General features: G+C 34.0%; 3 protein-coding genes across 3 annotated transcripts; 2 read left to right on the top strand and 1 right to left on the bottom strand.

The window, feature by feature from the left end:
- Positions 1 to 205: 205 nt before the first annotated feature.
- On the top strand, positions 206 to 5,692 carry LOC137923700 (carboxypeptidase B-like). Its single transcript, XM_068766942.1, has 5 exons — positions 206 to 385; positions 1,154 to 1,253; positions 2,467 to 2,586; positions 3,730 to 3,918; positions 4,980 to 5,692. The coding sequence occupies exons 1-5, from the start codon at positions 234 to 236 to the stop codon at positions 5,577 to 5,579; spliced, it is 1,161 nt and encodes a 386-aa protein (XP_068623043.1). The 5' UTR covers positions 206 to 233; the 3' UTR covers positions 5,580 to 5,692.
- A 1,226-nt stretch (positions 5,693 to 6,918) lies between these two features.
- Positions 6,919 to 14,950, top strand: LOC137923582 (carboxypeptidase B-like). Its single transcript, XM_068766799.1, has 6 exons — positions 6,919 to 6,998; positions 9,310 to 9,519; positions 11,319 to 11,418; positions 12,488 to 12,607; positions 13,284 to 13,472; positions 14,363 to 14,950. Exons 1-6 carry the CDS (start codon positions 6,919 to 6,921, stop codon positions 14,948 to 14,950), a joined length of 1,287 nt encoding a protein of 428 aa, XP_068622900.1.
- A 5,505-nt stretch (positions 14,951 to 20,455) lies between these two features.
- On the bottom strand, positions 20,456 to 25,466 carry LOC137923727 (carboxypeptidase B-like). Its single transcript, XM_068766984.1, has 6 exons — positions 25,396 to 25,466; positions 24,796 to 25,005; positions 23,655 to 23,754; positions 22,436 to 22,555; positions 21,782 to 21,970; positions 20,456 to 21,061 (listed from the first exon to the last, which is right to left on the bottom strand). Exons 1-6 carry the CDS (start codon positions 25,464 to 25,466, stop codon positions 20,456 to 20,458), a joined length of 1,296 nt encoding a protein of 431 aa, XP_068623085.1.
- Between the last annotated feature and the right edge of the window lie 325 nt (positions 25,467 to 25,791).

The raw sequence follows: 25,791 nt of genomic DNA, 5'->3' as shown, positions 1-25,791 counted from the left end.
TAAGACCATCCATTGTACTCTTTTGTTTATTATTATGACACTATTTAAATGTTTCCTAGAGTGTACAATAAAGAATATTAAAATAAATAAAATAAAATAGGAAAGTCTCGCGTTCACTGGATTTTTATTCAGATAAAAAACAAATATAATACGTTAAAATTAAATATGATTTCAGACATGCATTGTACAATGTCATCGTGTTCAATGAAGACCAGGCCGCTCGAATCAATTCGATGGAAAGTCTCTTTGGAATAGACATATGGTCTTATGCTAACCTGAACAGACCTGGTATGGTTCTCGTTCCTCGATCACTGCGTTCCGTCTTCGAGAAGACAGTCACTGACGCCGGAGCACAGTTCGAAGTTCAAATCGAAAATATCAAAGAGTAAGTGGAATATTTTTACTATGTTTAATGCAATCAGACATTACCTTGCGGAAGTCCATCCTAAGTAAGAAAAGGACTAATATTTAGCCACTTCCGCACATGCAGTGGTAGTCGTGCAACAAAGTGCACCGCCCGCCAGCTCGCTGATAAATGCGTATGCGGCAAACAATGCGAATTACACAACTGCCACCGTTAAACCACTCAACATGGGTTTCAAACCTCCACGGGGCATCCTCAGGAGTTATGTTACATCGATTAGTGCCAAACACAGAGTGAGCTCAGTCCGAAATTTTTACTGTGCTTATGTCGTTTTATCATGATCATAATTTTAGACATAATACATGTCTCCTATAATTATTTACAATAAGATCAATAAAAATGGACCTATATCTAACTTCCTTGCAGGAATGTTCCAATATTAGTTTCAACGAAATATTTACTAATTATATGTAACAAAGAGAAATGTATATAATTAAATAGTGTAACCTTAAATATCATCACAACAGAATAAGTTTCTCTAACCTATGTATCTTCATTTTAAGTTGAATAATGTCTTTAAAGATAATACATTTTATTAAAATTCATCAATCATACACCCTGAAGTAAAATTTTATCAACAAAAGAGTTCTATTTATTTAATTTAAAATTAAATGGCTGCCAGTTCAAATTATGACATTACTTTTGCACCGCCTGTTACATTATGAATTAAATGTACTTAATATATTATTTAGTAAGTGATTGAAATAATAAATTAATTTTTGTAACCAGGGCTATTGAAGAAGAAGAGAGGCTTCTTGCAGCTTTTTCACAGCGCAGCAACTTCTCCGACGGCCGACTTACCTTCGACAAAATCCACCGTTTTGCAGAGGTATAAAACATTTATCAAAAATGTGATAACTTTTAATATTCATACATTACAACATTTCAATGCATATTTAATATATCGATACATATACATGATATTCCGGTTATTTTTTAATAGTGTTATTATAATCTAATAGTGCAGATGATATTCAGATACACCGCCATCTTTTATTTACCTAATGTACAACTCTTACTTTCTCTTTTACTTGAATCTCTTACTCTCTCTCTCTCTCTCTCTTGTTGTCTACTCGTATGTCGTTATCAATCGATACGTAAATTTAAAAACTGGACATTGTTATGGTGTCGTTAAAATAGATTAAGATATTTATTAAACACTAACATGCAAACACCTGTGTATAAAAATTCAGTAACATTAAAATTTAGGGTAAAAACAAACGCAGGAACTTTGTCTTTGGAATATAGATCCTTATAATAAATAAAAAGATCTAAGATCTATATATGTCCAACTTAAACAGGTTTTTTTTGTATTTACATATTTCTTTATCAATTGCCTTTTCGAAATAAACATCCTTATATATAAACATTCACGTTTAATTTAGACACAAATAAAATTCATTTGAGTGTATAATCATTAGCTTATTATGATAATTACAATTAGAATCAAAGTTAAAAACATTTGTAATTAGAATTCTTAAAGACTTTTGTAGACACATGATGTACACAAATGATTTGAGAAATGGATTATATGGCATTGGATAATTTTATTTATTAAACGGTTTTATATAGTTCGACCCGTACGGAATTTTCTTACTACTTAAACATTACGTTGTTTATCATTTCTAGAACCCTTAATTTTTAAACGATTTTATTTAGTTCGACCCGTACGGAATTTATTTAGGTCAAAATTAGAAATTGAAATTAAGCACCTTCCCGTTGTCAGATTGATCTGAAATTTGGTACACACATTTAATTTAGATGACAATACAATATAATAAAATCAATAACATTATAAATTTAAGATGGCCGCCGATACTAAATGGCGGATTACATATTTTTCCTTAACCCCCTCAATATGGGTATCAAATGAAAGGGCTACACTAGTAAAACACGATGATTATGTCAAAATTTAAAATTCAAGATGGATGCCGTTCCAATATGGCGGACTAGGTACTTATTTTTCCACAACCACCTCAATATGGGTATCTAAAAACAGTTTAACTTAAAAGTTTTTTAATTGTATTTATTTTATTTTCCAGGTCAACGCTTACCTCGATCAGCTGGCAGCACAATACCCCTCTGTGACTGTCGTGAACGCAGGGAAGAGTTTTGAAGGACGCGACATTAAATACCTGAGAATCTCCACGTCTAATTTCCAGGTGAGACTCGAGTAATATCGACCTTCCTAACTAAAATCAAGTATTATATATGTATATTAAAAATGAACGGATTGGAGAACAAGTGGTTTAATATACGTATATACAGATATACTCGTATATCTATATATACGTATTGTAAACCATATATATATCCCCCAAAGATCGCCATATATATATATATATATATATATATATATATAAATATCCGTTGTTCATGATATGTCATGAATGACTTTACCGATTTCATTCACATTTTTTCGTAAATGTACTAACACCTACTAGATGTACTTTACATGTGCGATAAAAATAAAAGAAATTGACTGGAAATTTTAGACAGTTTACTTCAAAAATTTCACTTCTTTAAAAACAATATCGGTCAATTTTTTTTAACACAAAATTAATTCGGTTTATTTTACATTCAATGAATAATAAAATGCTCTATAATACTCAATATTCTTCTAGAGTTTTCAAGAACTCGACAGGCCAATACTTTATGACATTACGTGCTTTAAATTTTTTTGTGATATTTTATCCTTTTTATTTTACATTTCATTTCATTATGACGAGTTGACGACGAGATATTCAGAATACGCTTAGAGCTGCGCTCTACTACTTCCGGAACTTTACCGGAACTCCGGTTTTCACTTATTAAACTAAAATACGTGTTTACATTTTAAGGAAAATTTATTCGAATGAATAATCGATATTGCAGACCTTTTTAGACAATTTCGAAAATCAGAATAAAATATCGAAGAGCTTAGAGTAGTGTAAAATCTGTCAGGACAGACAGTAGTCAATATATGTATATAAAAAAGTTATACATTAAGTAATATATTTTTAAAGGTTCCATGTAAAAAGTAACTTAATTGTTGGCAAGAGTTTATGCTTATACTATTTACAATTAATTTATATTAATATCATAATCCAAACTAATAATTATTCTTAAAAGTAATTTATGTCCCAAAAATGGAATGTATATTTTTCATTGTATATAGGCAAAGAAATTGACCTCTGTCTCGCCTGATGTTAAGCGATGACATGATCTAAGACAGTACATACTTACCTAGAAGAAACCTATGTACTCTAGTAAATATTAGAGATCTAACAAGTGTTTTGTAAATCACAGAGAAATATTTTTTTCAGGATAACAGAAAGCCAGTGATCATGGTTCAATCCCTGCTTCACGCTCGTGAATGGGTTACTTTACCCGCGACACTGTATGCCATCAAGAGGTTGGTCGTCGAAATCACCGACAGAGATCTGGTTAACCAAATCGACTGGATCATCTTGCCCATTGCAAACCCAGACGGCTATGAATTCTCTCACACTAATGTAAGTTTAATCAAATATATAAAATTCTCGTGTCACGGTGTTCGAACTCGAACTCCTCTGAAACGGCTTGACTGATTTTTACCAAATTTAATATGCGTATTCAGTAGGTCTGAGAATCGGCTACTATATATTTTCTATACCCCTAAGTGATAAAGGTTGTTCACACTTAAATTTTTTTTTTTTTTTAACGAAATTTTTTGTTTTTATTTTTTATGATAGAGCATACAAGAATACATACAACCATAAATTTTCACCCCTCTACGATCAACCCTTATTTTTTATTTGTAAATTAAAATATCAATTTTTTTTTGCAAAACAACGTTTGCGGGATCAACTAGTAATAAATATAATATTCTCCCTTGCTTCGTGATAGGCCTTTTGTTAAAAAGATAATCCCAATGATGAGGTGCCACATATGTGGCGATATATATCGCAAATCAAATTTTTTGAGAGTATTTAAACCAAGGTAGCAGATGATTTCCGTCGCAAAGGCTTGGCTTCAGCATCGACGTTGTTGGAATAATCTAAAGTTGTATTATCTTTAACAACTAAGAGTATATGCTGATATTCAATGGTGCAAGCGTCCCGTATTTAACCAATACTATATGTTGTATATACATATAATATTTTTATGTATATATATAATACATATATTTCGAGTATTAAAATCTTGTCTACTTATGATTTTTTTAAATAATCTTGAACTTTAAAAATGTCCTTCAAACAAATGCTACGGAATCTGCAACGAACCCACCTCCATGCGTCCCTAACACCTTCGAACCTCGTGTGCAGAACTATGCACATAATGTTTAACAAAATATTTTTAAAACATTCAACTAACGACATCTATGACCAGGGTTTGGCAACAATACAAATGGAAAGGAAGGAGAAATAATAGACAGACAATACTCAAAGAGACCTATCAGGTTATTCAATGATTTATTTTTCACACGTTATCCTATATTGTCTACCTAGGCCAAAGTGGTAGGATATAAATGAGACCTTTTACTTTCAAATACAATTAAAAGGTACATGAGGATAAAACCACAATTTGTTTACAGTCCCGATTCTGGAGGAAGAACCGTTCCACCGGTCACATGGTTGGCAACATTTGCATGGGAGTCGACCTGAACCGAAACTTCGACTTCAACTTCGGCACTGCGTCCAGTGGATCGGCCTGCAGTGAGACATTCCACGGCCGCCACGCTTTCTCCGAGCCCGAGTCCGCGATAGTCCGTAACATCGTACAGGAATACAAAAACCGTTTGGAGATGTTCATCGATGTGCACAGTTTTGGAAGTCTGATTCTGTACGGATATGGAAATGGTGTCCTACCACCCAATGCTTTGTCTTTGAACGTTGCAAGTGTGAGGATGGCGTCAGCTATTGACGCTGTAAAGTGGCCTTCAAAACCAAACTACAGAGTTGGTAACATAGGTATGATCTTGTACATTGTGTCCGGAGGCTGCAGTGACTACGTCCAAGCTGTGGGTGTTCCTCTCTCCTTCACGTATGAGCTACCCGCTTACAGGAACCAAGCGACAAGTGTGAACGGATTCTTAGTTGATCCCGCTTTCATCGAGCAAGCTGGCTTCGAGACCTGGGAAGGTATCAAAGCTGGTGCGAGATTCGTATTACAGAACACCAGGAAGATGCATTAACTGCAAGTTAAGATCTTCTTAATAAATAAAAAAAAACATTACATTCAAATTTTCTTTTCATTCTCTCTAAAAATAACAAAAGAACTTTGTTATACAAGGAAATGAAGCATGTCTTACCGTTTAATTACCTATGTAAACATTACTTACCGGTTCCAATAAAAAAATAAAAAAGGTATCAATTTGTTACATTTATTTCTATTAATAATGTAGTTTAGTTGACAATTACTATATTTGACTAAAGATCAGAGTCGGTCTGACTTTTATGAGTAACGTTATCATCACCGCACAAAACGGTCAAAGGAAAAATCCTTTGTTTAGACAAGGAATCCTAAATCATCTTAGTCTTGTGATATTGGCAAGGAAGTCTTGTTCCTAGCCATCTTCTCCACGCCTTGATAATACTCATGAACACAAAGCTAGTAGACCATTTGATCTTGAAACATTCATTCTACTCTGAACAACAACATTTACCTGTGTCGTGTTACGTACGCACAAAGTGGCTAAAGTATTTTAAAATTTAAAAGGTGTGATTTTTAACTCTAGATAAATAGAGGCTTTAGTTTACTATTTAGTTAACGAACCTTCTTCTTTATTTCCAAGACACCAATGCGTCATTTTATTCATCTACTGCTTAGTTACTTCTGTTCCTTTAGCTATTCACTTTACCCTGAACAATATGTATATTTAAAACACATCTCAACGCACAAAATATCACCTTACGCTGCTGTTTGATTTAGAAATCTTAAGGAACGGAGATATAACTACAAAGTTGTCTATGATCTTCTTTTTCATTTGAAACAAATCAATATTTGATACTTCTGTTTTTGGACGACGTATACCTCTTTTCTTATTCAATCTAACTTAGACAGCAAGTCTTTTATAGCTTCATTCAAGTATTTTAAAACTGAGTAAATGATCACTGATAGTCCTTACTTGACTTTGAACTCTTTGAGTGGAGATAATATTCCTAGGCATCATAATATCTGCAAATTCTTCCTTTCCAAGACTCTCTTTTCTCAAATTTACTGTCAATTGTAACCCTTGTAGATTAAAGTCAAAACCGTTATCAAATATCAAACCAATTTTGACTCAATCTGCATCAACATTTTGCTTCTTCTACTTTCTTTTTCCTGTGCTCTCTTTATCATCTTCTAATATTATATGATTAATTCTTTTGACCACTAAACCAAGATTTGTATTAAAATTGGGACATTCGTTTTTATAATACAGTTCTAGTTCTGAAGTCAGTGTCTCACAAATTAATACAATAATTTGTATTATTATTGTATGTAAAAATAAATATTATTATTATTTAAGTCAGGGAATACCTCTGCTAGATATGGGTATCCCTAATAGATTTGCAAAAAGAATAGTCGAAAACGACCTGATATTCCTGGATCTTTTGTACAGCATTTGCCGGTACGTTGTCTGAATTTCAGAACCTTTAAGCCTCTGCAGATAAAAGTAAAAAACTGCTGCAACAATTATCACTGAAGTATTAAAAATTAATCGTTTCTAATGAAATATAATGTATAATCCAAAGATATGTCAAGATTATTTAACATATGTTTATCTGTAACTACCTATTGATCATACAATAAAAGCAAGTTAGCGGCACGAATGGTACACTTGGTGTGTTGACCACCGATGAAGTCGGTCAATATGTACAAAGTAATATTTATATTCTCCCTGACCTTCTGTTTGGCAATTGCCAGACATGAACAATACAATGGGTGAGTTTTTTATTACAAAAATTTCGCATTTCAGACAGTCGTAAAATTTTATCATATTTTAGTGATAAACATTTTCATAATCATATCATAAGGCATAATCCTATACCTAAGATCGCCAAAATGACTGATTTTGCTCTACCCGCATCCCACTATGCGTCTTAATTATTTTTATATCCGATTATATATCTTTGGAGTTTATTCATCTATCTATTCTGTTAAGAAAGTTAAAAATAACCTGAATAAGTTAAAAAATAACTGGAATTATGGTGGACGAAATACATAGTTTCATTTTGAGTCGAAACACGTTTTATTTAAATTAAGTAAGAAAAGGACCAACATTTAGCCCCTTCCGCACATGCAGTGGTAGTCGTGCAACAAAGTGCACCGCCCGGCAGCTCGCTGATAAATGCGCATGTGGCAAACAATGAAAATTACACAACTACCACCGCTAAATCACTCAACAGGTGTTTCATCGTGATTTTGGAGGTTGTAAACTATTTTTGAAAATATCACTACGTTTCTAAGTTTGTAAATACAAAATATTACTCTGCACCAAGATTGTACCGATCTGATATATTTGAGGACACCTATGGGTTGAAACGACAATGACATTGAAATATATATTAGAATACAATAGTTGCAAGATTGAGTGCTGTTTTAAGATATATTTGTGCTAACATATTGATGTACTATTACATGTAAAATAAAAACATACCAAATACATAAATGATCAAATTAATTTAAATGATTTAATGGAATCAGGCGTTACCTTGCGAAAGTCCATCCTAAGTAAGAAAAGGACCAATACTTAGCCATTTCCGCACATGCACTGGTAGTCGTGCAACCAAATGCACCGCCCGCCAGCCTGCTGATAACGTTATCAAGATTATGACTCTGTGTTTGGCACTAATCGGTGTGACATTACTCCTGAAGATGCCCCGTGGAGGGGTGAAACGCGTGTTGTGTGATTGAGCGGTGGGAGTTGTACTGCTGCAAGGCGGAAGTAGCTATATATTGGTCCTTTTCTTCCTTAGGATGGACTTCCGCAAAATAACGCCTGACTCCATTAAATAACAGCAATACGTAAAAGTCCACAGATAAAGTAGAAAGATGACTTTGTCAAGGACATTGAAAGACGATGGACCCAATCCGCTTTCAACCGGTCTTATTGGTAATGTTTTATATAAGTAGTGTTTATGTAATGTTGTATGTATGTAGTTATCTCCAGTATTAAACTTCCTACGACTGAAATGAGAATGAGAATTATAAAAGTAGCCATGAGATTTTGACAGTTCCAACAGTCAGCTTCTTCTTTGGTAGCTTTTATCTTCCTATATTTGGAGTATACACAGAACGTTTAGCATTTATAAAATAACGAATGTCTGATGCTCACAGGCTATTGCTCCAGGCCAGAGGTGACAAACGTTTTTAAACAACGGGCCAATTTAGTTTTTGGCGAGCCGCACATAATGTAACACTTATTGATAATTTATACAACTTTATTTCTAATGAATATTAGAATAAGATATATACACGTATTTTAATTGAAAATAAAAACTAACAAGATAAATTGAAAATTTATATTAGAAAGTTGGCTACGTTTTTTCGATACAAGCGAATATACATACATACATACACACACATACATATATATGTAACTATATATATATATATATATATATATATATATATATATATATATATATATATATATATATATATATATATATATATATTAATAACACGAACGCAGTTTTATTATCGTGCATCACTTAGTTTTGATTGGTAGTTATTATACTTGTTTCGGTCTAGCATATACTTCCATTTTATTATAATTAATTTTATAACAATATACTGATGAGAGGAAATCGATAAAATTAATTCAATTTTAGATATGCTTGACAGGCCACATAAACATGTTTAACGACAGGCAAGCGGGTCATCTCTTTACTAGACATATAAGGAATATTTACAAAAATATTAAAATATCGTTTCAGGCATTCATTGTACAAAGTTGTGGTGAACAATGAAGATCAGGCACGAAGAATTAATGGGATGGAGAGTCATATAGGAATGGACGTATGGTCATACGCCAACCCGAGCAGACCAGGTATGGTCCTTGTTCCTGGATCACTGCGTAAGATCTTCGAAAAGAAAGTCATTGATATCGGAGCACAGTTCGAGGTTCAAGTGGAAAATATCAAAGAGTAAGTTGCAACGTATTTCATTTTACAACATCATCGTTGAAAAGACCCTTTTTTTCGTGGTGAAATCTTGGATGGGATACCCCTCTGTTGGGGGGACAACGAAAGCTTTATGCCGGACTCCCACCAGCTAAAACCCCACGGTCTTTTTCAACGTATCCTTAAAAGTACGGGAACGCTTTTTTTTATGGCCCCCGGTATTGGGAGCCTCTTGGGAACCCCTATTTTGTTTGGACCCTGTCCTTACTTACGTACTTTATTTACAAATAATTTTTCCGGGGTTTTATCTTTATTCTACACTCACTTTCATTCTTCTCAATTTCTTTCCTTTTATCCTTCACAATATCTTGCAATTTTTTTTTGTTATTTCATTCCTTCTTGCTTTCATCGCCTTCCTTTCCTCATCTTTTTTACTCTTGGCTAGGTACAATTTTATTTCTAATCTTTATTTTATTCTTACATTTTTATCATTATCTTTTTATATCACAGGTTTGTTTAGATTAGACTTTTTAATACATTAGAGTCTTGTCTTACATTCAATTATTATTTATTAAGTTCTTTTACATGTGCATATTATTCATTTTGGTTCAAGTTTTCCTATTTGGTTTTGTTATTTTTTATTGCATTGCTTACCACCCTGCGAGCAAACGACAGAAATGATGGGCGAAGGTTGTCGTCGCCCATCATTAAGGCGATACTTTCCGTATCTATACGGGAACGCTTTCACATACTATTGTAATTTCAACGACGGTGGCCTAGTGCCTCAACTCCTTAGACTAGAGCGGGAGTTCCTTACTCATCAGGGACAAACGTGCCACGAATCACCCCGAATCCATCGCCAAAGCCATTTTTTGAGGGTTGGAGAAGGTCGCGATATAACTCCATCTGACGTGTATTTATATAAATATATTGTGCATTAGTATATTATGAGGTGTTTTCTGTGATTATTTTTCTACTAGATTTGATTTTACTTTTTGATTATAATTACCGTCTTCTATGATAATAACATGTTTCATCTACCTTTAGTCACCTCTGCTCCGCCTAAAGGTTAAATGGTAGAGCATGCCTTCGGCATTCGCCGTTATATTAGGGGGACGGGAAAATTATGCTTTCTTAAGTTAAATTCATACGACTGCATTATTAACAAGTTTTTATTTATAATCAACAATATATTCACTTTCATTATCAACAACTTTTTGCCATCTAGTATACAAAATCAATGCCGGAGCGGTAACAAATCAATCGGTTTTTTTATAAAATACGTCGACAGAAACGATGGTACTTTCCGGCCGCCATAACACAAAAGACGCTTAAAAAGTGTTTACAAATAAATAAATAAACTGTGGATATATGTTAACATCGGATTTTCGGTTCAAAGTTATGTCAATTATTTTCCGACATTTTACTTTTAATTTAAGAAGATTCGATGTAGTTATACACTTTGTATCACTTCAACGACACAATGTATATGTTTTTTCAGTATTTATATTTTCGAAAAATTTAAACCCAAAAAATACTTTTTAACATTGTCTTTCTTTTTTGATTAATTAATAAAAGGGATTATAATTTTTTATATATCTATTTATTTATATGGAACACTAAAATATAAAGGTAATATGTATCTATTTATATATAGTAAATCAATTACAGGTAATGTAGAGAAAAATAACTTTTGCAATTGAGAGATTAAACAGAATTAACAGCAATTTTTACTAATACGATAAACTTTTTTTGACGTATGGATATTTCGTCGTACTCCTTTATAAGATAAGAGTTACAATAATATTAAATTCTGTTACCAGGGCAATCGAGAAGGAAGAAAAGCATCTGGCAGCAGCCGCGAAACGCAGCAACCAGACAGACGGAGTACTTTCCTTTGACAAAATCCACCGTTATGCAGAGGTATGAAAATTTGCCATATATACAACTTTCATGCCATTAAATTTCTATTCAACGTTACAGCCTATGGACTCTCGCTGCAAGACCTAGGTCTCACTTAAAGATATCTGTGGGGGGTGTATCATAATCGCCACGCTTTTCAGGCGAATAGATGATCACAGTGTAGTATTAGCCAGAGGTTCCTGCTACCTATCCTCTAGAAGTTTATAAGTAGTGGCAATCCTATATAATTAATGCACAAAGTGAATTATACAAGATTGTATTTCGGGAATAGAACCCGCTTATTGTAATAGGTGTTTAGGGCACGATACATCTTTCTTTATGTCTTAATCTAATATAAGAAATAAAAAAAAAATTTGACCGCATTTATTGTATAAGAAGAAAAAAAACGTTTCAATTGTTTCACTGCGTTAGATCGTAACGTCTAAAGTTTTTTTTTTAATTTTTTATTTTTTATGTAGACAAATAAACATATTTTCTACAAGCTAATTTTTTTTTAATGGTGTAGAAAAAAATTCGTGGACCAAACAGGTTACAGACTAAATAAATTTTAGATCTACAAAGGACTAGCTGCAAGTTTGTATATATATTGACACTGTAATATATTAATCTGTACACGATCCAATATTTTAACTGCCAAATATTTTTCACACAAATTTTTTACACAGCCGTCTTATAGTAAGAGCCTATTATGCAATTCATATTAATTTAAACTAACTGTCAACTCGGAAAATCAAATCGATTTAATTAAGAATCCTTCCAGTTTTCTTATCCGCGTTTTACTAACACTTTGCCTGATGGAAGGCCACTAGGTGGTCTAAAATGAATCAACACTGTGATCCTGAAGAAACCTGGGTTATAATTCTCGAAAATCAGGAAGTTAAGTTAGAACGCGTTTGGAATCCGTATAGCTTTAACTTGGAAGATGCCAAAATAGGGAAACTTAAATCGTATCAAACTGGGTCCTTCTACCATTCTTCTAATAACCTGCACAAGTGCTTACTGTAAATACTTTTAATTACAAATAAATCAACTATTATAATTATTATCTATTTCCACTTTTAAATTCAAGGTCTACGCTTACCTCGAGGAGCTGGCGCAGAAGTACCCAACAGTTTCTGTCGTGAACGCTGGAAAGAGTTTCGATGGACGTGATATTAAGTACTTAAAGATCTCCACATCTAACTTCCAGGTGAGAATAAACACAACTAGTTGACTAATGACTAAGAGCTACATTAGTATTATAGCATAGTCAGTAGCGTGATAGTATTCAGCATGTTACAACTACTAAGCGGGCACGGGTACTGCAAGCAGTACCTGCACCGTTTTAAAATAATCGATAATGAGACTTGCCCATGTGACGACTCCATAGTACAGACTTTTGATCACTTACTCAGACACTGCTCCCGATTCGCATCCAAAAGACATAACCACGTCACCTTATGTGAAAACCTTAATATACCTCCGTTCAACTTACCGGACCTTCTCCAGAAAAAACCTACAGCAGAATCTTTTGATGAGTTGGCCCGGCACATTGTCCTAAATCTCAAGGCATTTAACGGTCTGTAGCGCTTGGGCAGCGACTTAAATAAAATAATGTAGCAACTAATATGTAATTGAGTATTCCAAATTGTATTGTAAATACATATAAATTTTAGCTGTATTTACCCATAAGAGAAAATAGTGTAAGAAAAATTGTAAACGATTTTGAACTTTTAAATTGTAATTTTTATATGTATAAATTTTATCTGTATTTACTAATAAGAAAAATTGTAAATAATGATAAAACGCTTTCTATACGAACAAATTTGTAAATGAAATGACAATTAAAACAATTTTATTTTGCAAATCTTCATTTCTGTTTTCAGGATAGCAAAAAGCCAGTTATCATGGTTCAATCCCTGCTTCACGCTCGTGAATGGGTCACTTTACCCGCGACACTGTATGCCATCAAGAGATTGGTTGTCGAGATCACAGACAGAGATCTGGTTGACCAGATCGACTGGATCATTTTACCAATCGCCAACCCAGATGGATATGAATTCTCTCACACTGACGTAAGTTTGTTTTGCTTTAAAAACCTTAATTAGATCTTTAATTTTTTATTTTACTTATTGAGGAAACTTCAAAACTAGGTACACAAGAAAGACGTTTTCACAAGTTTAAACCTTTAGGACGATAGAGATTGTGAGGATGTACAAAAGGATCAAAATCCTACATCAAAAAGTTACTTAACTAGTTTTAAAGCATATATAAGATGGTTAACAAATCCTTACAAGATACATATAGAAGTATATTAAATAAAATATGTATAAAAATACGATATTTTTAATTCTAAAACCAAAGAAATCGTTCTTGTATCTGCGCTTCAATATATATCTCATATTTTACCATTATGTGAGTCGATGTAACAAAATTGACGTTTTTACCAATCCTTGATATCTTCTCAGTTAAATTCAACTCGAAGCCGTATTGTTAACTTGACCGTTAAACTTTGGATGTTAGTTACATACTCTGAGACTATATTTAATAAATATATAAATACTACCTCTCTAAGTCTCTCAGCTGTATCAAATTTCCGATTTCTTATTTGAAAGAAAGGGGGACAAGTTCTAAGACAGGACAGTGTAAACCGTCGCTGTGATATGAAATCAAATGTGTCCCAAAACTCACTTTTAACCCTGCCTGAAAGCAAATATCGAGATACATAGCAACGGGTTTTATTTAGTACAGATCCGACATGAGTGTTGTAACTTCTCAGTCTTCCTTGCATGGGCAATATACAGAGGCTTTTTCCAAGCGATAATTTAAGTAATGTACGCAAAACTAAATTAATTTTATTCAAAATAGAAGTTGTCATTTAGTAATTTTTGATCCCGGAGATTTATTAAGGTATCTAATATTCTAAAAAGGATAACGAAAGTAAAAAAAAAATTATTGTTTCCAGGCACGTTTCTGGAGGAAGAACCGTTCCACTGGCCATTCGATGTGCGTTGGAGTTGATCTCAACAGGAACTTCGACTACAAATGGGGCACCGCATCTAGCGGATCAGCCTGCAGTGAAACCTTCCACGGTCCACGTGTCTTCTCCGAACCTGAATCTGTGGTCATCCGCAACATAATTCAGAGGTACCAGAGCCGCATGGAGCTATTCATTGATGTCCATAGCTTCGGAAGTCTGGTCTTATTTGGATATGGTGATGGTGCTCTCCCACCTAACGCTTTATCTTTGAACGTTGCCGGCGTGAGAATGGCGACAGCTATCGATGCTGTGAAGTGGCCTTCCAAACCAAACTACAGAGTTGGTAACTTGGCAATGGCTTTATATGAAATGTCTGGAGGCTGTAGCGATTACGTTCAAGCTGTCGGCGTACCTTTGTCTTACCTATTCGAATTGCCAGCGTATAGGTCATCAGCTGGAATAAACGGATTCTTAGTTGACCCGGATTTCATTGAACAAGCTGGCTTCGAGACCTGGGAAGGAATTAAGGCTGGTGCGAGATTCGTATTACAGAACACCAGGAAGATGCATTAACTGAATATTAATTAAACTCTTCTTTATTATAATGTTGTTTTTAATTTCCATCAAACCTTTAAATTTATTTTTAATTTACCCAAAATATACATATTTTATCTACTATACCTCAGTTTTCTAGTTAACATCTAAATCTATTTTAGCACTGGTATATTAGTACGATTTACTAATGAACTGTGTGGTAAAAGTACATCTTTACTTAGCGTATTCGTTGTTAGTTACGAATGTGATATGTTTGTACAGCTGCGAATTCGACTATTGACATTTTATTTGATTAATATATTATAGTCACCTATCCAAAATATGATTGGAATTATCTAGAGGACTCTTGAAGTAGTGTGTTCTAAACAGAACAGTTAGTAGTGGCGGACTTTTAATCCCCCACCATTTTTCCTTAATCCAAGCACTTGGCACATATTTAAGGGCAATTACGTCTGTTGCTGGGCGGCTTTTGTTCATTAAGCCATCAACCCTACCCTGAACAAGTCCCTCTAAAGCATCACCTTACAACCTTTTTTAATTGAACGAATGATCGAACGAAATCGAGTGAACAATTGCAAAGAGTCGTTGCTATATCTTGACATAATTAAATACAGATATAAAAGCTACGAAAAGTTTATGATAGGCTTCAGTAATCCGTGTAGATTAAAATAAGAAATATTTCATCAAATTTATCAGGCATCGTATAGGATACATTTTGTAATTTTTTTCATTTACAGTTATAACACTTTCATCTTCGTCATTATTTTAACCAAAGAATTCTACTATTGAATTCTAGCTGAGGTCTTATGCGTCTTCCAAGATTTCCATTAGGAACAGCACCAAGCAGCCTAATCAAAGTATCCATAGTCTATACATTAATTTAGAATAATTTACACTACCAATAAAAAAACAAAAAAAAATAGAACTATCACAAAACAAAATAACGAAAAGAACAGAAAACTAATTTGGGTATATACGATGCGAGGTAAATATACATTGCAGTAATTTATTCTAATTACAGTTTAAGGATTAGTTATCTAATAGATTCAGGCGTTACTTTTCGGAAGTCCATCCTAAGTAAGAAAGGGACTAATTTATAGCTACTTCCGCTATGTAGCAGTAGTCGTGCAATGAATTGCACCTTCCGCCAGCCCGCTGATAAATGCGCGGGCGGCAAACAATGCAAAACACAACTACCACTTTTAATTCACTCTACACGTGTTTCATCCCTCCACGGCGCATCCTCAGGATTAATGTTACACCGACCAGTGCCAAACACCGAGTCTATCAGCGGGCTGGCGGGCGGTGCACTTCATTGCACGACTACTGCTGCATGGCGGAAGTAGCTATATATTAGTCTCTTTCTTACTTAGGATGGACTTCCGCAAGTGACGCCTGAATCTATTAGGTACTTCTAATTTTAATTATTTGCAATATTTGAAAATAATCTATATTACTTTAAGGATTCCATCGTCATCGCAAAATGCAATCAATGCACAGACAGAGGTGTACAACATGAGAATGGCAATATGGAGTAGGAATGAAGAAATGGTCCCACGATGCGTTATGTTAAAAACATTGTTAGGGCGTTTTGAACAAACAAACACAAGCCACCAACGATTAAAAAAAATCCTGCGTATTACAGGACATAGATCACCTGTACATTTTCAATAAAATCAGTTAGAAGCGGTCTGCATCCAACATCCTCCAACAGCCTTAACAGGATCCTTTGTATCCTTTGTGGCTAGACATCTTACGATGCCTTTGCCACTTCGTATTCTCCACTTAAGAGCCTTAAAGCGTCAGTGACTGTATTCTCGTATTGCGTGGCTTGCCCACCATTTCAACTTGCTCGTCAGCTTTTTTCTTTCGCTTGCGTTCATTCATCTTCAGATCTCCTTTCGTTGATGCTCTCCGAATAATTGGACAGACGACCTTGTCAAAATCATCTGTGCTCTTCTTCCTTGGTTCTCCTCCTTCTTGGTTCGAGTACGTAAAGAAATTTCGGAACCTCTCAATGCGTGAGCTTAACCAATAGGACCCAAAGTTAGAGACCACGTTTTTGTACCGTGAGTGGTTACTGGCAATACACATTTGAAGCTACCAAACGTTCTTGGTATATTGAAGAAGGGTGATAAGTAAATAAATAAAAGACAATAAAACGCAACAATATACGGAAAAGGTAAAGAAAATTCTATGATAAAGAAATAAGCAATGAAAATTGTGGTACAAAAATAATTTATAATAATAAAAGATAATAAAAATTATAAAGCGGAAATGTAAAGAAAACAAGTTAACAGAATAAAGTGCTTTACGTGCACTAATTACAGTTTTCTCTTTACTCTTTTCTGCCACTTCACCTGTCTACTTAACATCACAATTACAGTTCGTAGCCAGTACACACGAAAACACACTTTGCTCCTGGAGTTATCGTCTACTTCAGGGCTTCTTAAACTTTTGTCATTCACGACCCCATTTATGATTGCGAGTTTCTTAACGACCCCATACAAATATAAAAGAAAAATTAATTAATATTTTTTTATTATTTATTTTGTGGGAGTCGTATATACACTGATGTGATGTCTGAATGAATAATAGGTGTAAGATTTTGTGGGCGAGCGTAGCCGACGGGCGAACGAACTTAGTGTACCGAATTAGTGCAGCGGGCACATGCACGCACCGGTGACGCGGGCGCAGACCTTTTGTTACTTTTGTTTCTTTTGTTTCTTTTGCGCCTTTGTTCTATTGCCCGCTTTCACTCGGTCGCAGAGCACATTGCGCCCCAGAGTCCTACGACGAATGCACGTCCTTTTTGCTCGCACTCAAACGCTAATAAAAATTTGTTCGTGTGTTAAATAAATTGATAAAGTGTTACAAACGTCTTTTAATAAGACGCTAACTCTTTAATTTAATAGGTATCAATATACATATACACATAAAAATATATATTTTTAGAATTCCTTTTGAAACATTCAAAAATCTAAAATTAAAATATGCACAAAAAATTATAAAATTGTTTTTATATTAGTTTAAAATCTTCAACAAATGCTCGTGTCTAGACGCTGTAAGTCCACTGTATTCCACCAACTCTAGTGATGTTATAAAATGGTATATATAAATATTTCTCATTAAAATCTCTCGACCCCAGAATTTTACTACACGACCCCATTTGGGGTCGCGACCCATAGTTTAAGAAGCCCCGGTCTACTTAGATCTTCCTCCCTCTAGTACCGACTTTTCTTCACTCTCTCCTCCTTTGCAATACAATCTCTTCTTCTTAGGAACGTCCCTCAATATTGGGGTGATCAGGAATTGTTGTGCATTTAAAACGAAGGCTCTAGAGCTGTTACTTGACGGGCTGAATGAATCATCACGATAGCTGAATTTTATTATTGATATGTATTTAAATATAGTTTATATATAATTGTATTATGTAGTAGGCATTAGTATATTTATACAAGGTGTTTTTATATGATAAATATCCTTCTCAATTTTATTTCATTTTTCGTGTTTTATGATATTAACTAGTTTCACCTACCTTTATTAATTTATCATTGCATCACCCAAACAGTTCAACTGGCTAAAAATGCCTTCGTCATTAAGTTCGCAGTTATACAAGGAATGTATAAAAGGTGTTAAAATAAATAAATAAAATAAATATTGTGAAAAAGCGACCCAAGAGGAAATGGTGAACGAATAGTGGTGATGTATGAACGGTAAACGAATGAAAAAGAATGAAACATTATGTGAGGGAATAAGAGGAACAATTGAGAGGAATTGAGAAGAAAAGCGAGGAAATAAAATTAGGAAGTAAGTAAATTATTTGAAGAATGTTCCTGCGTACCCAAGACATGGTAATGTACAAGAGACTTCCAATAACGGGTGCCATAAAAAACACACGTTGAAAACTTATGTGAGGATATTATTATATATTACGCAGAATAGGTCGACGCGAAATATAATCATCATTATATTCCGCGTCGATCGATTGTTAATTCAAATTTGGTAATAACCAGAATAAACGAGAAATCAGAATGAATTGCCAAAAAACCAGTATGAATGACTAAGATAAAAATGTTATCAATGAAGTATAAAAGTGTATCAAATTTATATATTACTATAATCCATAGGTAGATATGTAAAGATAATTAAATATGTTCATTACTTTTATCTTTATCTACCTAAGTACAGTGTACATGAAACATTGCTAAACCATGGATCCAATCTAAATATACAAAGTTTAATGTTTATTCCCGACCTTTAGACACTTTCCAAGAACGAACAGCGACCGGTCTGATTTTAGACAATGACTTTATATCAATTGATATAAAAAAATTGCTAGAAAATTTTACATTATTTATGCATTTTATAGATGGCAGTGGAAATCACCCGTATTCGATGGTTAGGAAAATTGAAGCCAATTATGATCTACCTGATATAACAGGTGGCGCAAAAGTAATGTCATTATGTCATAGTGACTTAATTTTTACAAATGGTACCAAATGTCGCTGTGCTCAAAGCACATAGATAACATCTATATGTATAATTTAAGTATATATATTGTTTTTTATATTCATCATTTATTCTTATGTCCCCAAGATGGGGCAGAGGGCGTCCACAGTACGTCACCATCCCGAGAGGTCTTCAGCCTCGCGCTTTACTTCGCTCCACGTCATTCCAACTGCCTTCACTTCTGCAGTGATCGTCCGCCACCAAGTTTGCTTTGGGCGGCCGCACCTTCGCTTTCCTTGAGGATTTCATTCCAGCTCTTGCCTCTGCAGTTCCATTTGCGGCGTTTGATCTGCTAGTCGAGCGACATCCCACCGCAGCGTTTCCAGAGATCTACGTTGGAGACTTTCTCAGTCCGGTATATACCGAGAATACGTCGAAGACAGTTGTTAACGAAGACTTGGAGCGTGATACATCTCTCTGGATTCCCTTCAAAACATTTCGCCTTTTTTATATTAATGTCATTAATTTTTACACATATTCAAATATTTTTTTCAATATACGGAGCTCTATGTTTTAATAAATAACAAAATGGCTGCCAATTCAAAATACGACATTACTTTTGCACTATCTATTTTTACAAAGGCTACTTAAAATGAATATTGACACAACTGCAATGGTAGCGTCTCACTGACAGCGTTCGAATTTGAAACGACGTTTGAATTTGAATCTGGGGCTTTAATAAACCAGCACCAAAATACCGATGACTAAACTGGACTATATCAGCAATATGAATCCTAACTCGAACCTTACATAACTCATAAATAAGTACATGAAGGTGATGAACTGTTTATTTTTTTTAATTTTTTCTCTAATTATTGTCAATGGTGTACAAAAAGTGTTAATTAATAAATAATAAATGTTACTTCATGTCCGCTAAAAAAAATAATTTAAATTTACTCGACGATAAAAAAGGTTACTCACCCCTGATCTAAGGAATATAAAAAAACAACGAAAGTATAGTAAGTATAAATATAATTATTAATCATTATCATTTTCGAGTATTCTTACATTTTAGTGTTTGTTTCTGCTAGAGTGCTGTAAAACGAATCTGGCACCTGCTTTAATACCTTCCCATGTCTCGCGACCAGCCTGTTCAATAAAATCAGGGTCCACAAGGAAACCGTTCAAACTGTTGGCTTGATTCCTGTACGCTGGTAATTCATAAGTATAGGCAAATGGAATGCCAATGGCTTGCCCGTAGTCGTTAGCGCTTCCTGAATCTCTGTAGTTCAGAACCAGAGCTGAATTACCAACTCTATAGTTAGGTTTCGATGCCCATTTCACAGCGTCAATTGCTCTTGCCATTCTAACACCAGCTGTATTGAGGGATAATGCGTTGGGAGGCAGTTCACCAGTACCGTATCCATAAAGGATCATACTTCCGAAGCTATGGACGTCCAAAAACATTTCAATTCGGCTTCTATACTCCTGGAGAATGTTGCGAACGATAGCTGTTTCTGGTTCAGAGAAAGCCGCTCTGCCGTGGAAAGTATCAGAACAAGGAGCGTTACTAGAAAGAGTACCCCAGTTGATGTCGAAGTTTCTGTTTAGGTCGACACCCTGGCAGACGTTGCCGATGATGTGTCCAGTTGAACGGTTTTTCCTCCAGAATCGTGTCTAAAATAAAATAACTTATTAGAATAATAAAAATGACATATTTAGTTTTAATTTTTGAAGAGTTGGATATTACGATACAAAAATAAAGGTTCCGTACTTCATTAAAATATTTCTATTCATATCTTTACTTTATTAACTTGCTAGTTTTGGTTTCGTTACTTTAAGATTTTGATTACGGATCTCTAAGATCCTATGATGTTCTCTCTGTAAGTGATATACATCTAAAGAGTCTGGAAAGTATTTTCATAGGTTCACATTCGTGTTTCAACTTTTGCGGACTTGATTAGTGTTCAATCTCTAATTTCTCGGACAATTACAATTATTTCTTTTATGGCCCCCACTAGTGGGAGCCTCTCGTACCCCCTATCTGGTGTGGGATAGGGACTAGCTTACATTTATTTATTTTTTTCACGGACATTTTTATTTTCTTTCTCTTCGTTCGTTTCATTCTTACCACAATTCTTATGTCTTTCCCTTTCGCTCTGTATCGCCTTTCATTCTTTCCTCATTACTTTTTACATTTTCTTTTATTATATTATTATTATATATCATATTTTTTTAATTTTATCACTTATTTTGCGTTATCTTAGTTAATCTTATTTGTTTACAATTTTATAATTTATTTTTTTATCTATCACTATGCTTATTATTTTTCTACATAGTACGAGGAACTCTTCTTCCGGACAATTACAATTAATATCAATTATAACAAATACTTACTCTTGTTTGACTGAATTCGTAACCATCTGGATTGGCAATTGGAAGAATGATCCAGTCGATATTGTCCACCAAATCTCTATCAGTTATGTCTACAACCAACTTACGGATAGCATAAAGAGCTGCAGGTAAGGTAACCCATTCTCGTGCATGCAACAGAGATTGAATGAAAATGATCGGTTTGCGTGTATTCTGAAAATAAATCATCATTTAATATGTATTAAATTAATCAGAACGCCATCAGAATAATTTGAAAATTAATCTTTTACATATCACAATTTAGATAACTAATTTATACGATAGAAATAAAGAATAGACTACAAAAATTTCATTATTCAATAATAATTGAATATCAAAAATTTATATATTGATAGTACGTAATAAAATTACTATGCACTTTTTAAAATTTAACCATCAAAAAGCTATTAACTTTGTTATAGTATTTACATTTTTTTTATTTAATCTTTTCTTAAATATTTTTATATTAAGTTAATAGCAATAAGAAAGTAACATATTTTTACAGATATAGAGGTATTTTTATACGTGTGTGTAAAGGTATTAAAAATGTAAAATAAACTGCGATAATCCTTTAAAATTGAAGTAATGATTTAAAATGGATCATTAATTTTTTCTTTCAATGTCTGGTCATCGTCATACCTGGAAGTTAGTTGTTGATATCTTCAAATATTTGATGTCACGACCTTCAAAACTCCTTCCACCGGACACAGCGGTTACTGTAGAGTGTCTTCGAGCCAAGTCAACGAGATAAGCGTCTACCTAAAATATGAAACGCGAATTGATTAATTATCAGAATGTTTTAGTATGCGTGTAAGTGCTGAACACCAGAGATGAGTGGCAAAACGTAGAGATAGAAAATAGTCCAGACAATCAATGGTTTCTCTCCCCCTTTTTGGTTTCGGAGGAGAAATCTTTCGGATGTTTAATATGCCATGTCTCTAGGGGGATGATAGGGTTATGTGGTATTCCTACCACAACCGCCTCCGGTGATTGTCCTCTGCGCTATGTGGTCCCCTGCGGTATTTCCCGGTCAGGGATTGCCACACTGTCTTCCTTCACCCTGTGCTATTTTAGATAGCCCGTCCCGGGGTATTTGTGTATGATTCACGCTACCCTGAAACCCTAGTAGTGCTATCTCGATGATTCAAGACCTCATCGATCCATGGTCCTTCTCAGAGTTGCTAAAGCTAGTGGGAGTTTAGGGCATGTCTTCCGCCCCTGTCTCAACTCTTACATAAACCATTGTGGATTCCTTATTAAAATTCAGATATAAGTAATCTATTTTTATATTTTAGAAAAACACAAATGATTATAAAACATAAATTTGTTTTTACAAGTAAAACCAACTGACTTAACAAACTTCATCAAAAAACCAAAGAGGCCAGGCGACCACACCATTAACACCCGCTGCATTGCATAGTCCTATTCAAAAGATATCTAAAGGGCGATATACTATAATCGCCACACTTAGCAGGCGGGTTGGCGATCACACTATGGTATTATTGTACGAAGAAGACGCTGCTGATCATGCTCAGTAAACTCGGTAGTGATCAATGGCAATACCACATAAATAATGCACAAAAAGAGAAATTATATAACATTGTATCACGGGAATTGAACTCACGACCTACGATCGAAATTCTGAATCCACAACCGCTGTGAAAACATTGTAAAGGTTTATCGGCAGTGCAATCAAGACCGTTCATCGTGTCGATCTCTTGGGGGAGGCAGTGGGAATCTATCGTATGACACGATAATGATGGGAAACGATTTAAAATTTAATTTTTCAAATTTCTTTCCAAGCGCGTACACTGTATCTGAAATTAAATATGTCTTTGTTAATAAATTTATTATTTACCGCTGCGTAACGGTGGATGACGTCAAATGAGAGACGACCATTGGTGCTGTTGCTTCGCATCTCAGCAGCTGTTAGAAGCTCGTCTTCCTTCTTCAGCATCCTGTACAAATAATCTTAATTAAATTAACCTGGCATTATTACACTCCACTTAGATATAAGTTAAAATTATTGTCTAAAATCTACGTGTATTAAAAGTAAATTTATATTTCTTTACTTTACACATGAGTAAAACGAAACTATAGTTCCAGCTGATTCAAACTGAATAGTGATTGTATAAGATGTAATACAAGAAAGAAGATAATAAAAAATGATAAAAGAAGCATATATCCCAGAACACGTCTAAACCACTTTGTAACATCTGGTAGATTTTGTTGTGGAAGGTTAGTTTAACTCCTTCTCAGTCGACTCTACATTTTTAAAGCTAATTTCCGTTCTACATCCCGATGGAGGTATTTGCATACCAATTTATTTTTTTTTCTTTGCTCGGGGCATTAGTAATAGAGACTTCATATTTAGACTTAACTTGATCAGACAGTCACGTATGTCCAACACAAATCATATCAACACATACTGGGAACCTATTTCAACTGTAACTCGTCAAATAACTTGAACATAAGGAAATAAAAATTAAACATAATATTACAGTGACAATTTGTATTACAAAAGCAAAAAATAATGATTTTATTATTCATAGCTAATATTTTCAATGCAAAGTCATTTGACTCGTTAAAAACATACCATAAGTTAAGTGTTTTTTTTTTGTTTTTTTTTTCCTCTCGTTCCCCTATCTCGTGTGGGATAGGGACTTTTTATTTCTAGTAATTTTTTCATATTTTTTATTATTATCATTCTTGAAGAATGATAATTATCTGTCGTACTGTTTCTTTCATTCTACAATTTTCCCAGTCTTTCTCTTTCATTCCATTAGCCATACATCCATCCTCAACCACTACATTCTAGGTTTCCTTAATATTTTATTTTGCAACATTACATTTATTTTTCAAACATTAAACACATATTTTCTTTATAATTATCATATTATATTGTACTGTTCATTGCACTATTTCTGGTACTACTTTATTTTGAGTTAAGTGTTAAAAGTAACTTGAAATAAAGGCTATATTAATATTACAATACTTACTCTACTACATCTTCAACTTCAATCTTGAACTTCGCTCCAGCACCAACTACCTCACTCTCGAAGAAGATTCTTAGCGGTCCTGGTACTAGCGTGTACCCCGGTCTTGACGGTGTCGCGATAGACCACATATCAATGCCCGGTATATTTCTCAACGCCTGAACTTCTTGCGCTTGCTGTTCATTTGCCACTTCAACTTCATATAAAACGTACCTGAAAACAAAAATTATCTGAATATCATCTATAGGTAAATTAATCTATTTAATTTCGGCTAAAGTATTGTAAAAGTCAAGTTTAATAGAGGATGTACAACCATAAGGTAAATAGATCTTTTTAAGGTTTCCTGAAGACCATGGATCCAAGCCGCTTCTAATCGATCTTATTATATATCTATGTTGAAAGTTATGTCAAGCAAGCAATCATGGACATTTTGTGGCTGACGATGAAGATAGCATTGCATTTAGAAGATCAAATTCTAAGAATGTGAAAGTTAAAAGAAGGTAGACGAAGTAAGGCAATTTAAGAGAGTATGCCTAGCATTACACGTGCTAGGTCTAAAATGATTGATCATAAATCACGAAATATAATAATGAAAACACCCACCCTTTGTACTGTTCATGTCTGGCGACTGCGTAACAGAACGCTAGTGAAAGCAGAAACGCCACTCTCAACATTTTCTCAGTTTTAACCGCTTCAACTTGAAAAAACTATCCTACTACTATTATCGTACCAGAGAACTCATATATATTAGGTATGTAGTAGGTATCTTGGATCTATTTGCATGCTTTAGGAGCTAATCCGCGTAGATTATTTATGATATCATCACCTATCTATGATCATAAATCAACATAAAGTTAAACGTTATCTAAAATTTACATTTTATTTCGTATATAATGTACAAAAATATTAATAAAAACAATTTTTTTATAATTCTCTACAACGTTGATTATTTATTTACACCATACTAGTACTTTATTTAGTTATTTGATGAATTAAATG

This window comes from Battus philenor, unplaced genomic scaffold, assembly GCF_028537555.1.
Source record: "Battus philenor isolate CCGP_79_NKW_IND1 unplaced genomic scaffold, ilBatPhil1.0.hap1 SCAF_22, whole genome shotgun sequence".
NCBI classification, from domain to species: domain Eukaryota; kingdom Metazoa; phylum Arthropoda; class Insecta; order Lepidoptera; family Papilionidae; genus Battus; species Battus philenor.
This window is presented reverse-complemented; position numbering and strand designations above follow the sequence as displayed.